At 38.6% G+C, this 18,722-nt stretch overlaps 1 protein-coding gene across 4 annotated transcripts in view; it reads right to left on the bottom strand.

Annotated features, from left to right (window-relative positions):
• Window positions 1-10,753: 10,753 nt before the first annotated feature.
• b3glcta (beta 3-glucosyltransferase a) overlaps window positions 10,754-18,722 on the bottom strand; it is a 51,898-nt gene continuing 43,929 nt past the window's right edge. For 2 of the 4 annotated variants that reach the window (XM_063907556.1, XM_063907558.1), the window contains 4 exons: window positions 16,129-16,228; window positions 15,549-15,668; window positions 14,534-14,678; window positions 12,092-13,299 (listed from right to left, as the gene is read on the bottom strand). In XM_063907556.1, the coding sequence (XP_063763626.1) occupies window positions 13,132-13,299; window positions 14,534-14,678; window positions 15,549-15,668; window positions 16,129-16,228 (533 nt within the window). In that variant the 3' untranslated portion in view covers window positions 12,092-13,131. Of the gene's footprint in view, window positions 13,300-14,533; window positions 14,679-15,548; window positions 15,669-16,128; window positions 16,229-18,722 lie in introns of all 4 variants that reach the window. The other 2 variants (XM_063907557.1, XM_063907559.1) reach the window with 2 other exon arrangements.

Here is an 18,722-nt window from a genome sequence, read left to right as displayed (position 1 = left end):
ACCCTGGCTTTGTGTTTCGGGTCGTTGTCATGCTGGAAGACCCAGCCACGACCCATCTTAGATGCTCTTACTGAGGGAAGGAGGTTGTTGGCCAAGATCTCGCGATACATGGCCCCATCCATCCTCCCCTCAATACGGTGCAGTCGTCCTGTCCCCTTTGCAGAAAAGCATCCCCAAAGAATGAAGTTTACACCTCCATGCTTCACGGTTGGGATGGTGTTCTTGGGGTTATACTCATCCTTCCTCCAAACATGGCAAGTGGAGTTTAGACCTAAAAGCTCTAATTTTGTCTCATCAGACCACATGACCTTCTCCCATTGCTCCTCTGGATCATCCAGATGGTCATTGGCAAACTTCTTGAGCAGGGGGACCTTGCGTGCGCTGCAGGATTTTAATCCATGACGACGTAGTGTGTTACTAATGGTTTTCTTTGAGACTGTGATCCCAGCTCTCTTCAGGTCATTGACCAGGTCCTGCCGTGTAGTTCTGGGCTGATCCCTCACCTTCCTCATGATCATTGATGCCCCACGAGGTGAGATCTTGCATGGAGCCCCAGACCGAGGGTATTGACCGTCATCTTGAACTTGTTCCATTTTCTAATAATTGCGCCAACAGTTGTTGCCTTCTCACCAAGCTGCTTGCCTATTGTCCTGTAGCCCATCCCAGCCTTGTGCAGGTCTACAATTGTATCCCTGATGTCCTTACACAGCTCTCTGGTCTTTGCCATTGTGGAGAGGTTGGAGTCTGTTTGATTGAGTGTGTGGACAGGTCTCTTTTATACAGGTAACGAGTTCAAACAGGTGCAGTTAATACAGGTAATGAGTGGAGAACAGGAGGGCTTCTTAAAGAAAAACTAACAGGTCTGCGAGAGCCGGAATTCTTACTGGTTGGTAGGTGATCAAATACTTATGTCATGCAATAAAATGCAAATTAATTATTTAAAAATCATACAATGTGATTTTCTGGATTTTTGATTACAGATCTCTACATGCTTTGTAAGTGGGAAAACCTGCAAAATCGTCAGTGTATCAAATCCTTGTTCTCCCCACTGTATGTACTGAGACCATCCTTTCCTGAACAGAATTGTCTCATGCTTTGTGTTTCTATTCTGCTTTTGAATCTGGTTATTTTCTCTGAGCCATCAAGTGTTCAGGGTCTCACTAGCAGAGATGTGACACTGTTCTCCACTGAGCTGTTCTGCCACCTCTTGTAATGCGATCTAATGCCACCAAAGCAAAGGCATGTTTAATGCTCTAGTGCATATGAAGACTAATTTTCACATGAAAAGAAATGTTCAATTAAAAAAGTAAAAGCATAATACATTCTGTGAGTGAATGTAAGAATGTGCGGCCAAACCTCAGACCAAAAGATAATCACCCCGCATATTAATGGTATTCTCCTTCACACCATTGGTCGGAGATAAATTCTCCTTCATTGAAGGGCCATACATTTACATAAAAAGGTCAAAAGGAACAAGGTATGCTGAGAAATTAAAAGACTATATATTATATTATTCAGATACATCAGTTACGATTGACTTAAGTGCAAATCAGGAGTTGGCAGCTTCAGACACGTAAATGATTTCCTTTTATGCACAGCTAGCCACTTGGCACACCATGCACGGCACTCTGCAGCCCCCATGCTCTGCACGACTAAGAGGACTTTAATGGGTTTTTCTCTCGACTCTAGATTTGGAAACAAAATCTACTGCCACTTGCTGGTCAGGACATTGGTGGATCACACATGTCTTGTTTGAGTGCAGTTTGCAGGGTCTGTGTTTCAGACACATAATGTAGCCTTGAGGTGACTTATAAGGAACTTGTAGCTTTACACCCTGATTGCTTTCAACAGGCACACAGTTCTGCCGATCTGCTTATCTACAAATGCTACAGACAGTTGCTAGTGACACTGAGTAATCTTTCAGAGACAATTTCACTTTCATATCTGTAAATAAATGATGGATATGTTCAATTAGCATGTTTTACAGTGATGGATACTTTCGACATTGTCATTTTCTGTTAGGAATGTGCAAAGCTGGATTGTCAATTTGATGTTATTTAGGATGAATGATTACCAACATTGGAAAAAGAAATCAGGCTATATCTGTTCTGTGTACCCTGAGCATCAATCTACTGTCAACTTTAAAGATGATTGATTGTTGCTGCCTCACTGGTGTTGGGCTTACATCATAGTTTGAAATAAATATGAAGACGTTTACATTTCTTTGTCCAATTCTGCCTTACTTTGCACAATCTGCTGTCTCTTTGTCATTAATGTGCTTTTTTGTTGTTATGATGGCTCTGTAATGCTTTCTGACTGCTCCACTTGTGAGGGTGCCATCATATAAACCAAATTATGGCAAAGGAATTTAAAATGAGTTTGAATTGAAGACATGGATGTGAAGCATAAAGACAACTAGAAAAATCCCTGTATGTGAGTTTGTGGAGGGGGGATGGGTATAAGAGCAACCTCGGTCACACTGTTAGGACTCTCTTGGAAAGCAGAGGCAGGTACTGTTTATTATTTTCCTAGACCTGATACTCCAATTCATCATCCCTTCTCTGTCAGGTTTCAATCTATCCTCTACCTGCTAATCTCCCCCCAGGGGATAGCAGGCCTGGGCCTAGCACAAAAGCATGCAGGATCGCCGCTTGTTTATCTTTGATTCGATCAACAATCTGCCTCTCTGGAAATATAACACACCACAAGATGACACAGCTTTTAGTTATGGGGCTACTGTAAGGAATACCACTCAAAATTAAAAGATAAATGCTCAGATCAGCCTATCAAATCACTTTAGGACAGAGTATAAATCACAATAACGTTTATGCATCCTCAGAAGCTGAAGAAGCAAACTCACATAATATTGAGATGTCATAACAGTGACAGTTGGAAAGGCATCATGGGAAAAGCCAAAACAGAGTCAAAAACTGTAAATGTATATAACATTGATAGTCATTATACACTATGGATAGGTTAGTGAGAATGTTGACAATCATTTCTAATCCTACTTGTTTTATACTGACATGCTACTTACAGACCCCAAACGTCTGTTTCAGATCTGAACATTTAGCTGTAAAAAAAAGCTGCTACCTGCCTTTTTTTTTGCAAGGCATGGAATCTGTCCTCTGGTTGTCTCGTAATTTCATTAGTGTGCTTGGATGTAAAGGATGAAGGGCAGTGATATCAACTCATTATCTGCAGGAATATGTATTACCCTTTGTGATTTACACCAATTTGCCTCACATAACCGGATTGGACAACTTCAATCAAAGCCCCTATCAGTGAGTATTAATCTCTAACAGAAGTTGAAACTAATTATATAAAGACAAACATTTACCCACACAGAGTACACTCGCAGAGAAGCAAATGCAGACAAATTACACTATATCGCAGACAATATATTCTTAATGCTTTTGTGCTTATAATGCAGCTATTACTCATGAACGTGATGTGTAATTCTGTTTGAGAAACCAAACATGGTTGATCAAAATGTTTAATGTTTAATCTATATTTCTAACAGTTTAATATCCTCTCCTATTTACTCAATCAAATGTATTGCTAATTACATCTGTGATGTTTTTTGAAATAATGCTTTGGATAAGTAGTGTAAACACAAACAAAAGGCCTTTCAGTCCAGAGGTGACTGCAATACAATAAAAAGCCATTACAACTTTCCGAAAGCAATCATGCCTAGGTGAGAAGGTTAGCGCCAGCGATGAGGACGTGCTTACTTGCATCTGAACTTAGTTTGCCTTTGACTGTTCTGTGAGAACGATGAAGTAAAGCATTCGTTTTTAAAAGAATGGTGAACGACTTTTAGCCATATAGTACAACAACGTTTCACTAGATTGTCAAATGGGGTAAACATGGGGATTCTTTATAACTTTTTGAATCTCCTACCTTGTCATCTATAAGGTTAAAACTTGAATGCACCACATACTGTATATGACTAATCTCGCAGCAGTGATGACATTCCCATAAGCCTAAGCTTTATGTGTGTTTATTGCTAATTAACAAATGTTGGCATGCTAACACACCAAACTTTGATGATGAATATGGTAAACATTATACCTCCTAGCCATTAGCATGTTAGCATGCTGATGCAGGCACAACAAACTGATGTGTCCAAGAACAGTCTAACAGAGCCTCTAGCATTCCAGAACACTCTCCAAAAAATAAAATATCAAAGAAATGTCAAGTACCTGGAGTCATACAATGCAGCTAATGCAGCTTTGACTACAAACAGGCACGTAAACTACACAGGGAGCACAGTGAGATTACTTCATAAAACAAAGTGGAGAGTGTTTCTATCTGGCCCTCTTCAAAGTTATTGTTCAGAGAGGACAGATGAAACAACAGAGCTCCATTCCATTTAAATGTCACGTTTCATTACATAGGCGTTTTTCCACTCATCAGTTGAAAGTTTTTGCACTCATCATCGAATGAATTTGCATGAGGCCTGATTTTTATGAGGCCATGCAAGAGCAATAATAATGGAGACAATAAAGACAATAATAATACTGACAGCCATTTAAGTGATATGAATGACCATTGGGACACATTAGTGTAGAAATACTGGACTGCTATAAGTGGATTCAAACTGAATGGCACAATTAACCTATCCTTGAGTACCACGAGTTATTGTTATCAAAGCAAACAAATTAACCTGGTCTCAGAAAACTACAACTGGACCAGTACTCTGTCTTTTAAGAGCTATGGCAAAGCAGCTGAAGGGCAAACTCCTTTGAATATAAACTCAGTGGTGCTCAATCTTGTTACATTCATCCTGTAGTAGGCAATACTGCTTCTACATCATCCCAGCATGCTCCTACATGACCAGGAATTAATCCAATAAAAAAACTGGTCCCCAGCTATTAAAATGTCATAATGGCATAAATTATTAGTCAAGCAGGAAAACAATTTGAATCATTTTTGTAATCTACCTGTAACCCCGTGTGCATGTGTTTATGTATATTTTGTACTCTGCTATTTTAGTTTGGATGAGTGGGCACTAATGGATCCAGCAATTAATGTTAACCCATTATTCCCATATTTATTTGCTGCTTATTCTTTTACAGTGCAGCATTTCTTTGGAAGATATTGTTATGATTGGGTCATATACAGAGTGTTTGGGCCTAGCGTGATGTTGTTATTATTAGATTTAAGGGTTAAAATTCCACTTAGCAACCGCATGCTAGAAAAAGTGTGTACCCCTAAGCTCAGTACTGTCAATTCTGTTACTTGAATATGACATTTTGAGAACTACCGTGGCCTTCAGGGAAGAATGAAATGCCTTATTTAGAGCCAGTGTTTGGTGTGTACTGTACGTTCTAAGCTAGTTCAGAAACATGGCAGAGCAACATAGTCAACTCTGTGAAGGAACCCCCCCTAGATATGAAGGGCTCATACTAAGCTAAAGTAAACACAATGATTCTTAGTTGGAGGGGATAATACACTAAGAAATCATTGTAAATAATATATTGTATTTCTGCTAAAAGATCCCCCTAAATACTAAACAATAGCCCTTTAAGAAAGTAAACCAGCCAGGAAATCTAGATCAAGTGTGCATGAAATAAATTGCTATTCAGTTGTCGCTACCATGCTGCTTGATATTTACCAACAGTTGTCAACACACAGGCAGGGGAGGGAGTTTTAATGAGGTTAATATTCTCTGTGTGGTGCCACCATCAGTACACATTCTGAAATTAACCATTTTCCAGGGAGAGTAGCCTGGTGATCTTTATTACAAGGAAAATACACAAAAAAGACAATTAACCAACATTAACAATGAACTCAAACTAGTTGCGGGTCACAGTTTAACACAACAATGATAACATTTTGAGATTTCAACTTTGGAATTATTCCTGGGTAATCTGGCAGCTCATTTTTAATTCTGCTCTTCATTGAAATTCATGCTTCAAAACTGCTCTCCACCTGACACATTATTCCTAATAAAGGGCTACAGGTCAAAAGTTCACAGTATTGTTATTCATGTAGTCAAACACTTTCACTCTGAATATCCTCACAAATGTAAATACGTAACTTTCATTGGGAATTTTGTTTTGGTGAAATGTGTATAGGTCATAAATAAGGGATCAAGACTGCATTTTATTAAAATAAATAATGACTAAAAAGCCATCATCAAAAACGTTTTTGGTAGTCTTCCCCTGTTCTAACCTGTACTTTGCTGCTGGCTGATTTTATTTTGAACATCATAAAACACCAATAACAACATGCCATAAGAGGATTATGAGCTATTCTGAAATGATTCCAATTTTATTTCCTACCGTCTACATCAAAGTCAGAAAACTTTGATGTTGAAAATGAAACATTTCTTTGAAAAATATTCAGACATGGTATTTTTATTGCTTAATTTCCTCACTTGCACATGTTGTTTCCATTTGTGTTTTTCTGTGTTTCTGGCAACTGTTACTGAGGGTAATCTTAAAATGTACCAGCTTAAAAAACAAGATGTCCATCTGGATGAAGTACTACAGTTTGATTTACAAATGGAGCTGTGATGAATGACCCATTTGGTAAACTAAAATACTGACATTAGGCAAGGCCATTGTGAGTTCACGGGATGTGTGGACACCCTTTCAGCAGCACTGAATCAGATCCCTCTACTTTGTAAGCTAAACTCACAACTGACTGCTACAGAACTAGATTTTTTGTTACGAACATGACCTTACTATGATGAAAAGAAAGTCTTCCCTTTACGGCAACCAAACACTTAAAGTGAAAAGTTCAAACAGTGGCCTCCCATCTTTGATCCAAAAGTGTAGAATGAACATGGCAGTACTTCCAGACTTTTCTTCACATATCAGAGCCCACAGCTGTCTTATGGACCTTATACTGCTTCTCCTTACCCACACCTTTCACAATAATTACATTTCATGCAGAGATGAAAGTGAACAGGTGGCTTTTTTCTCTGCTTTCTGTGTTTCAAATGTGTGGGAGGAATTCATTACACCATGTTGTTTCATTGCACATTTACAGTATCAAAGCACCTGCACACCAAGCTGCTTTGCTCACTTACTTATTTTTTGGTTATTAAATGTCATATTAACGGCAGTCTTGGTGAATTTGAAAGCAGTTTTTGCAACATACACTGAAATTGATGTGCCTCAGTCAAGGACAGCTGAATCAGAAGTGGAGTTGCTCCCCAGGAGAAGCAGTGTGGCTGCTCCTGAAAAGATGGGTCAGGTCAAATTGGGAGGACAAACTGTCCACACGTATTTATAAAGTACCAATGACCTCAAAGAGCTGCACCATGCCTACCCTAACACTGGGGGTACAAAACGCTGCTGGAATACTGCTGGAGCAAAATCATACAGTGCACATTTCCCTCCATGACAGTAATACCTAACTCTCCCCTAATCCCGCAGCTGGGTCACACCTCCATACGTGCAGCCCATACAGTATCGGGAACTGGAGGTGAAGGCTCACATAATCAAGTGCTCCCAATCCTTTCTCACTTTTCAGCAAACTTGTTGAAGTTAATACTTTTCCTGAGCCCATGACTATCAACAGAGAAGCTGTCAGCCTCTCCCAAAACCTTGTTAATTTGATCACTTATGGCTGCTTAAAGATCTCCTATTATGATATATTTGAACAATATGTTGTAGGGCCATATCTATACAAAATATGTCTATGAAGTGTTTTGCTCATAATACCAAACAGATCACCCATTGTAGCATGCCTCATACCCCTCTATTTCAGCCCTGTTCCTGAAGTGCTGATTCTATGACTGTCGCTTTAAATTTGAGCTGAGCTGAAGCTGGCCACGCCTCTTTGGAGCATCATGCAACTCTCTGTGAAGAGTTTTTAACTGAGATACTCAGCTAAATGCTGCCGTGATTAAACCCCATAATATGTTAAAAACCACATCAAGCATTATTTCTGAAATAATTATTTTGTCAGTGTTTACCACTAGAACGTTGTCATTATGAATTATACAACAACTGTACTCTAATGGTGCGTACACACCGGACGCGATGCGATTACATGTAAAGTTAATGTAAAGACGCGGAGAGGCACGAGTTCGCTCGGGCGGCGCGCATGTAACGGATGCCCCGGCGCGAATGTGCTGATTGAAGCGATTGTTCTTGCGTTAACCATTCAGCTGTACGTATCTCAGCCTGCTGTCACTGACGTTGAATCAGAAAACCAAAACAGTCATTAGCCGTTAGCACACAGAGCCCCCAGTTCCTGATATCTGTTCAGAAACTGGAGAAAAAGTATACATGTACAAACCACAGACTGTCTATGGCATGGTTAATACAGTCGAAAACTTGAGCGATAAGAGCAATGCGATTAGAGCGATAGGCGTCCGGTGTGAACGCACCATAAGTCCCTCCTACATCCTGCTGTCTGAATACACAGACACAAAGCTGCGCGAGCCTCGAGTGGATTCAGCTGCAGACCGTATATTGCGGACGATAGTTTGGGACCTGTCACGTGGGTTGGACGTTGCCAGGAGTTCAATGTAAAGCCAGCCCACATTTCGGTTATTACCTCATATCGGCATCAAATCTGGATCAGCTTGTTTGTACCTTTAAACAGTCTATTGTTTGTACCCGCGTTTTTAGATATGTGGGTATTTTCTGACACTTTGTGAATCAACACACCGGGCATATATATTTATGTGTAAAAGACATAAAAAACAACTGCATTTTGCACTTGTTTCCTTCCATAACAATATCAATTGAGTTGCAGTATAAAAACTAGAGTCACTCTCCAGTGATTTTCCTCATAAAGATCGGTTTACTTGTCAGGAGCAGCACCAATCATCAGCAGGTAACGATTCAAGGTCAGTCCTTACTGCCTTCAATGTGCGGCTGTTGAAGAGAACCAATAACTGTTAGTGTATTATTAGGCCATGGGGACACTATAAAAACTACATTCGGGTCATAAAAAACAACTTAAGATCATGCTGCCAACACAAAATCACAGGAAATGTAGGTTATTTTTTAAACTGTAAGTGCTGTATTTTGGTGATTTATGTTGAGGTTTATTTTTGGGGCGTTAACGTCTTGACTGTAATATCAATTTTATTTTTGCTCTTTTGGTATTAGTATCCATAAAAAGTTAATCACACAGGAATATATGGATACCGTAAGTACATCTACAGTATATCAGCAGACTTCACCCTCATCTTGGACAGCTAATACCCTCTCTCCCCATCAGGCGGGTGATACAGTGTCGCATGCAGCCTCTGCAGATACACAGAGTCTGTTGTTCCCCTGCCAATAAAACTGATTAACTCAGAAGGATAGTCTGGGTCCCCACAGCACAAACTCACATACCGCCTCACATGCTGCTTCACATCCCTATAGTATGCTTTCCTCAGTTCTTATTATTTATTTATGCTGAGCGTACAGTAATTGGACCCCATTTTTCCCCGTGGTGTATGTCATTAATTGTAGTTTTTATATGATATATATGATATTTTATTTTCCATCTGGAACTGCTTTTTTCATGTCGTGGCTGCTGCAACTTCCATGTTCAAGACAATTTCCCTGCCAACCAGAATAAAATATATTTGATCCAATGTAATTTTCTTTTGGAAAAAGAGAGTGACAATGCAGGAATCTCAGGATCTTATTTTCTGTCAGTGTGACACTATGACAGCACTATATATAATTTAATATTGAACTCACTATAAAATTAATCTTGTGTAAGCGGTGGTTAAGAACTTGTAGCTATCTGACCTTGAACACTTGTCCTTGGCCCGGCTTTTATTGCAACCCGCCCACTTACTGGTACATCTGCACACGTTTATCACCCTCTGTGTAAACCACTCTGCCTCTTTAAAAGAGAGCCCTCTCAAGCCCCGTATAACAATTCGGCACAGAGTTTCTTCCGTTAGGTGAAATTGTGCAAGCGCAATTATATTAACCTTAAAGGACACCTTGGAATTATACATTTACATGAAAATACTTTACTGGACAGCCTTGTTGGCATTCATTACCATGATTCACTTGATGCAAATAGACAAGCAAAGAGGTGGCTCCTGCTGGTGAACTCCTTTTGCATGCATAATGTTCAAAATCAGTTTCTAACTTGATTGGATAGTATCAGTTAAAATGTCCATTGATATTAAGCTGTTAACAATGTTAGCAGTGTGATAAATAAGGCTCATCAAATCCTGTCTCTCTTCATTTGGCTCAATTATGTGTTTTTGGGAATGTCAGTGAATAAAGCGTTAGTGTATAATGTATTTATATAAATCTAATACTGTATATATAAAGTATATATATTTTTCACTAAATATAAGAGAAATCTTGCAGTCACTGTTCCCTGCAGCGATGGAAAACAGATTGGCAACAAGTGAGGTCACAGAGTGATGATAAAAGCGTCAACTGAGCCAACTTTGACAGTGATTTGAAATGACAGACACTGTGGCAGTTTTTCTCATCTACTCCCTTATGGAGACCCTGCTGGTCACAGTGAATACTCAGAGGAAAACACACTCAAGTTCAAACAGATATAACTGAAAATTCAAAATCTTCAAAGTTCTATCCAGCCGATCTCTCCATGGCTCACACATTCTTTCATTTACAAAAAGCTTTGTGAATATTAATCCGGCCATTTGAACCCCAAATCTCACAAAGATGAAAGCACACATCTAAAATAATAAGAACCTAAACTTTCTTTATAGTTAATGTTTAATGTAATTATCTGTTTCACAGGAAGGACTCAGTGTAAATAGTATGTACAAAAAACCTTTTCAGCTGCTGTCCAACATAAGTCACATAATTCTAAAGGGCTAGTCCAAAGTTTTAAGGGGGCTTAGTGAGAGAAAGTATCTCAGACGCAGATATTGAACAAGCAAAACAAAAAAAACGATCTGCATAAAACAAGACATAGTTGGAAAATGTTTTTTCTTTTGGGAATTTGAACGAAAAAAAAACTTTAAATCTTATGCAAATGCAGGAGGAAATTTGTCAGGTAAAGCCTTGGAGACAATTACCAAGTCTGCCCACTCTCCTTATTGTACTGGTTCTTGAACAACTTTTGATAATCTTTTTTCAAGGCAAGATGTCATTCACAATAAACCCAAACTGGATGAACAGTGGGAATTACTGTATGAGGATACAAATGAGGACAATAAGCACAAAATAAACATAGTTACACAAATTCACAGAGCAATTTTGTAGCTCACATTACTTAAATTAAGGCAGGCATATGTGGTGTTTTTGAAGCACAAAAGGCAAAAATGTTTCTTAGTGACTGAAATGATCATCAAATCTATTCAAATCTGCATTGCTGATGTTTAGGCAAGGACGTAAAATAAATAATAATTAATGAGTTCAGTATTTCCGCATCAAGTTACAACCCTTAATGTGACAGGGGTCTGAACCAGCACTTACACCTTTATAGGAAAATAAAATAAAATAATAATAGCTCAATTAGCTCAGTTTATCTAAAAACTCAGATACTGTGCTGAACAAAAAATAGACAATGTGTTTTGGAAGAAATACAGAACTACACTCATCTCCCTGTTTGACTTTTTTTGGACGAAGATTAAAGCATTAAATTCAACATCAAAGTCTAACCCGACTCAGAAGTTGTTGCTGACACACTATAAAAATTGGCGAAGCAATCATGTTGTGTGGACCTGGTCAGAATTAAGGAGAGGATTTCCCTCATCTCTCAATGTGTGCGTGAGTCCCTCAAGGAATTTAACTATGTTTCCTGCAATAGGCTACAATTCATAGGTGTGTGAGCAGATGTCTCCTTGACTTACTGCACTGCTCAAATGCCTGAGGCTAAGATACTTTTCATGAACTGGAGCTGGCCTTCTGTGCTATTAGGACAGTGTAAATTTAGCACCACATTACTAACAGAGTAGAGGGACATTTTCTGTATTACAGTAGGTCTTCTATGGACTGACAGTAATGGCATTTTACAAATTTAATTAGTGCAGTGTAATTGATATCAAGCAATTCATAAAAATCTGGTCTTTCTAATGCTTTTGCCACCACGAAGCCGCAGCCGGCTCCCTCTCTTTCCGAATGAAGTATTACAGCTGCAAATTATTCTTTTAGGATGGAAAGCAGCCAGGAGGAAGGTTTAATTCTTCAACTGAGGCTCAACGACCTTTAATGGTCAGCAAATCATTGGGTCTGCCAATTCATTTTATTAGACAAATCATTTTGTGAGAAAAAAGGTTGTAATGAAAAATGTTCATAGATGTTGATAAAACTAATTTCTACCTCATTCTGCAGGATACCAGCCAATATTTTACGAACAAATATGTCTATGAAATTCATGCTCCTTTTTTGTTCCTGCAACTGGCTTCACATTGAGAAACAGATGGTCTTGGCTAACAATGTAATGAGGGTGTTTAGGTGAATCAAGTCAGTAAGTAAAAACAAAAGTAATGTAGAGTTAAGACGGTTATTTGCCTAAACAGCAGTTGGACCCTTTTAATAAGGGAGTAATTATAAACCTTCAGCTTACTTTAGAGAGCTTTAATGCCTTAAACTGCACCACAACAGCAAGTCTTTACTGTCTTAGTCTTAATTCACCTTTAACATACATTATACATAACTTTCAGTAGTATAATTTAGTTGTTATTAGTTACTTACTGGTTTAAACTAAAACATATTTTAAGCCTCCAATGAAAACAAAAACACACATTTCTGAAATATTTATACTTTTATGTCAAAATAGAGCACATTGTACAGCATTAGTGATACTTTTTAAAGACAGTATCTCCCAGAGAAGATCTCTGTAGGGTTCAGATTATTCATACGATATAAATATACACATATTGTGTATGCATATTTCCAAAACAACATGCAACTCAGTCATGAAGACACTCTCAGATTTAGTCATGGACACACACTGATATGGTCCCTCTTAACAGTTCAACATTAACAATACAAAAACATTTACATCTGTGAAGGACAATATTTCAGCTCCATGACCCCCACACACACACACACACACACACACACACACACACACACACACACACACACACACACACACACACACACACACACACACACACACACACACACACACACACACACACACACACACACACACACACACACACACACACACACACACACACACACACACACACACACACACACAGTGTGCTTAAAATGTTTATAACTCTGTCTTAGTGCTTTTATTAAGTCCATCTGAAGCTTTTGTCCTCAAGTCATCCTTCAGCCATTTGTTGAAAACAGCAATGGGGTCGATGTTCCAGTGTTTATGGAAAGAGATGGGCACCTGGTGAGCTAAGAAGTCTCTGGCGTAGTCCTCTGGGCGTGCCTGAAAGGTAAGATTGAGTACAGTAATTTATATCTGGAAGCAGCCACAAGGGACTGTGAGCAAGTGCTGCAGGCAACAAGAATGAAGGCATGAAACATTATGTTGAAACAGATAGTGCATACTGAAAACTGAGCGTTGGAAACTATTGTTTACATAAATGATTCAAACAAGAATGAATGGTTTCTTAATTTTATAGTCTGATTCATTGACAGAGTGACCTATAATTTGGGGTTAAATCAATATATTGCTTTGCCAAACTCATTTCAGTCATTTCGGCTAATTAGCACTCCAATCAAGACAGTGAGTGGTATGGATAATAATAATAATAATAATAATAATAATAATAATAATAATAATAATAATAATAATAATAATAATAATAATACATTTCAGCAATCTCAAAGTGCTACAGAGCACTTTGGATGTCTATTAGTTGACACACTTCTCACTTTTTAACAGAAGGCATGTTGACATGTCAGTAGAAAAGCACAAATGTTGAATTTATTAAATGAACTATCGCTGAAGACAGTTAGATGCTTCAGTTTTAGAGTCCTGGTATTACTGTATGCATGCTGGCTCACTGTCACGACTTACTGTCTTGTTAATGAATTGAGTAACACATGCTTTTCCTACTATGACTTCGACTTGATAAAACAGCCTCTAAAGGTGGAACATGGATGCCCATTCAGATCCATTGTAATTGTAATTAGACTTTTATATCATTTATATAGGGCCTAAATGTCATTGCAAAATATCATTAACCTTTACAAAACCAATTCTGCACACATATGAGTTGTCTAGTGATGTGACAAGCTATACACATGTAAGTCTTCCCATCAGCCCCATGTGACGTGAATGTGACATCATACTGCCTTACATACAGCATTTCTTCAGTTTGCTCTCAGAAATTCCTGATATCCTCGACTCATAAGAACTGAGACATGATCTATGCGAATCATGAGCAGAGGTCAAAATCAGCCAACAAAACTGAAAACACCTGTGGCGGTATGCAAAGCCTTTGATAACAGAAATTGGCCAGTTGTGTTGCCGACTACCAATAAGAGTTGTATTTTTACCAAGCCGAAAAACTTTTTCCAGTAACTTTTAGCATAAAACAATATTGGGATGGCATTTCTTTTTTAAAAAAGAGGGGAAAAAACATCAGTATGACCACCTTAGGTACAAATACACAGACAGGGACACAAAGAATGTTTTGAAAGATTGTGAATACAACCTGGTGGAAAAGTGCACTGTGGGTGACAGGCAGTCCAATGGCATTCAGGCACATTCCCAGCACCATGTCATCCGGCGCATCATTGCTGTAGCACTTGCAGCCGCTGTTAAGAAGTCGGACCACAGCCTCCCTGCTGAACACCATACTGCAGCCGCACAGAGACGGACATCAGAGAGAACTCATACTGAACGCAGCTAAAATCAGCCAATTTAACTGAAATGATCAGTTTGATATCATTGTTTGACATGACCGGAAAATAATAAGGATGTCTTTCAGCTGTCATCTTAGGCTTATTTTATTCAGCCGGTGAGAGGGCGGCAGCATTGTGAGTTAAACTGAAAAACAAGCCGCGAGGGAGATGTGGCTGCACAACAAGGATGCGACATCTCTTTGAAAAGAGACGCAATTATATATGAAGAAACAAATCTCGAGTTGCCAAAATAAAACTGCTCATTGCCACTCAAAACAGTTATTAGAAGATATCACTTTTGAGAAAAACTGGCAGTTGCAGTGCTGTTAAGTGTCACAGCAACTGAAGTATCTCATAATAGATTTTCTCACACTGCTCACTCAAATCTCCTGATTTATCTGTTGGAGAACTTCGCTCCAGCACTGACAGCTGCCGTATAACTTCTGCTTATTGTCCACTTTTTCTTGCACGTTATAAGGAAATATGTATCTTTAAGAATTTGGATTTTTTTGCTGTATATTTTCTTGCAGTAACCATATAGTTGTATACCGTAGTGTGAATATGAAATAATGGCCCCCTCCTGTCTTATAAACTGACCGTCTGTTTACTGCGTCTTGTGGTGATTTATTTTTATTGAGTATCTTGACGGCAATGCAGCCTGCAAACCACAATTTCCCTTCAGGGAGCAGCACAGCTTTAAACTGAATTTAAATGATGTATCTGTAAACTACAGATTACAGGTTTTCCATTATATATTTTATATTCTCTCTGTTGCATCTGTATCTTTCATCATTATTCCCAGAGCGTCCGAGATATGAAACTCACCCTCCACCTCCTGTGATGTAGCTGTAGCCACCTTGGCTCAGGCCGTAGCCGTACCTCTCCCCCAGACACACTGGTTCAGATGGGTCGTAACAGCTCAGCAAGACTTGCAGTCTGGAGAGGCTACAGGAAGAACAGATCAAACTCATCGCACACTAATAATCATTATACGCACACATGTCTGCAAGCACAAACATAAGAAACTGTCCATTTAAAAGCTGAAATGACTGCCTTCCCTCAGGAACTATAACACATCCAGAGGCTTCCACATAAAGGGCAAGCTGACGGATATAAGTGAAGCCAGATGGACCTGAATTTATGCTCTGAGCTTTTCAGATGTTCAACAGGATGGTAATATCACTGGAACTCATTTTCCCTAAATGACTTCATTTCCAGCATTTCTCTCTTTCGCTGTGCAAGCCTTTTCATGGCTGTGAGCAGAATCTGTTATAATGAATACATGTCACTCAAACGTCGAGAAAAATGAAAAGCATGGCATTTAAAGAATGAGACACTGTGTCCCAGTTGAAAAAAGGGAAGAAACACCGGATTGAAAACCTATTTCTGAAACATGAAAATATACCTGATAAGTGTGTCGTCGTCAACAACAAGGAGCCACTTGGTGTTTGGGACAGAGCTGGTCAGAAATCTTTGAAGAATTGCAAACGTTTTCCCACAGTGGCCTGCAAACAGAAACATGCTATCAATAAACTGGCCTGTACGACTTAATCACATATTGACCATGTGCTGTATGCTGGTATACAAAGATAAATGACCCTGTCACGGTAGGTATGTGAATTTACATTCACATACAAGACTGCATGAACAAAAACAGAAAGAAACAATTTGAAAGGAGTCAGGCATACTAAGAGTCACAACTAATAACTACAAAAACACTTCACTAAATGTCTTCTCTTAATGGACACAGCTCTGTTTAGTTTAAAAAGTGAATTAATTTTTCAGCATGAATACCTAATGTGGGAATTCTGCCTGTGTAGTGTTGCTATCGTCCTCTCACTGACAAAATAATCATTATAATATGTTTTTTTTAAACAATAATAGAAATATTGCAACATTTTGTTAGAAGACACAACTTATCTTAATATGAAGAACATGTGAGATTATAGCATCCAAACCTACCAAGGGTGCAGAACAGCACCAAAAATCACAAAAAGTTTGAATAAGTGGTATTTTACTCAAGGACACCTCAAAAGAATACAGGGCTTTAGGCGGACACAGCAGACACTTCAGTGATCAAAGAAGTGTCACACATTCACCTTTGTAAGATGCCTATCATGCAGCATTAAAAGGAAGTCTTCTCAATGCAAGGACACGTCGTCTCGAGCTTAGAGTGCAGGCAGAAAGCCGCTGCCTATAATCTGGCATTCTAAAGATATAATGATAAGGTATGTTTGGCATGATGGACAAAGAAGATCATATTTTTAGTCTGGCGTATTTGACATGTCTGCCAGGTGGAACAAAATGTTCTGCCAACTCCTGGAAATAAAAAAAGTGATGTGATAGTAGACAACAAATACAAGGAACCCAAAGAAATATACTCATCAAATACCTGCACGCCATCAGGACTCAGAGCTGAGACATGAAAATCCCTGGTGGCAAGCGTCACAAAGAATACTGAGGTCTTACTGTTTTATTTATAAGGCACCCACTGCGTTATTTTTTTCTCGAATCTCAATATAGAATAAGCAAAGACACCTTGAACTGCTGACAGGAATAAAATCAAAAAATGCAGTTTTAAGGCAGATCTCCAGACAAGCATGGTAATCTTATTTCTAGTTGGAGGAGGTTAGTGATTGGCAATAAGGGCCATGGCAACAGGTTCCATGTTCATGTGTCATGCACTTTCTATCATTTGAATGTCACCTCAAAAGAGAGACCCTAACATACTGCTGCATAGACTTGACTATGAATAGTTTCAGTTTTTAAAGTTTGCCTTCCAATTTCAAGGTTTTACATCACCCTCCCACTCGCTATACTATCAAAAACTTGTTACCTCTGTGGAAATCACCTTTCGACTTTCAATACTGTATTTATACTGAAAGGCTTTTCAGTTTTTAACAGACTACAAATTTCCTTATGATCACAGTTTGCAGCATGATTACCAAGAGAGTTTCAAATTGGGTGAATGCTTCTTTTCAGAGACCACCAAGATAATGTATTTGAAGGTTTAGGTGCAGCCTTTAGGTAAGTTTTCTTGATGTAATGCATAGTTTCCATCTATCTATCTTTATAAAAATAGGTCAATAAAAGAGATAAATAATGTATGTCCTGACTTTGAATCAATTTTAGTCTGATAATGGATTCAGAATCGTCTGCATATGTTTCATTTGACCTCTATCATATCATTTTATACGGGCTTATCCGATTAACGCTCTGCCTGGGGCTTACATTATATCCCCACGTGACTGACTGCATTGCATATTATTTTAAAGACACAGTGTGATATTTGTTTCATTTTCCATTGTCATGTTGCTGTTCAATCAAGAGCAATTCATCTTAAAATCTCCTTTTCTTTAGACATCTGTCTTCAACCACTGTAAAGGTACCCTACTGTTTGTATTTTGGGATGTAAATTGCATTTTAAGTGCTCTGTTTGATTGACAGTATGCATGGTTACCAAACAGAGAGTAGCTTAAGTATTTGGCTGCTAACCAAACTACAGAAAATCCCTCTGCCTTGATGATGGACAGTGGATTGCTGCCAAACTTCCAAGACTTAATTGTTGTCTCAAAAAAAGAAATGCTGGCATGCAGAGCAAGACAAAACTAAAGGCACTTTCTCCAAAATGATCTATGAGAAAGACTTATCAAACTCTGGCTTCAGAACATACTGGAATCATTTTTCAGTGTTTTCTGGAGTAAGCCATTAAACTCTTGGCACCCTGAGTAAGGTAACCTGTCCAGTTATGCAAATAAGCAGGTTTGAGAAGTCAGACAACATAAACTTGATTGTTTTTGACATGGCATTACCATCTGCCTGTTTGGAAGTATGCAAAATGTGAATGGGAGCAAACAGCATTTCTTGCCTTGATCAGAGTATCTGTTGCATGAAGGGAGAACATCATGAACATAACATAATACACTGCAATAATGATGTTGCTTTACTTAGTGTAATTAACCGATGACAGTTAACCCATTTATCACCTAGAGCTGCAAC

This window comes from Eleginops maclovinus, chromosome 18 (genome assembly GCF_036324505.1).
Source record: "Eleginops maclovinus isolate JMC-PN-2008 ecotype Puerto Natales chromosome 18, JC_Emac_rtc_rv5, whole genome shotgun sequence".
NCBI classification, from domain to species: Eukaryota; Metazoa; Chordata; class Actinopteri; order Perciformes; family Eleginopidae; genus Eleginops; species Eleginops maclovinus.
The sequence above is the reverse complement of the archived record's forward strand: the minus strand, read 5'-3'. Positions and strand labels throughout refer to the sequence as shown.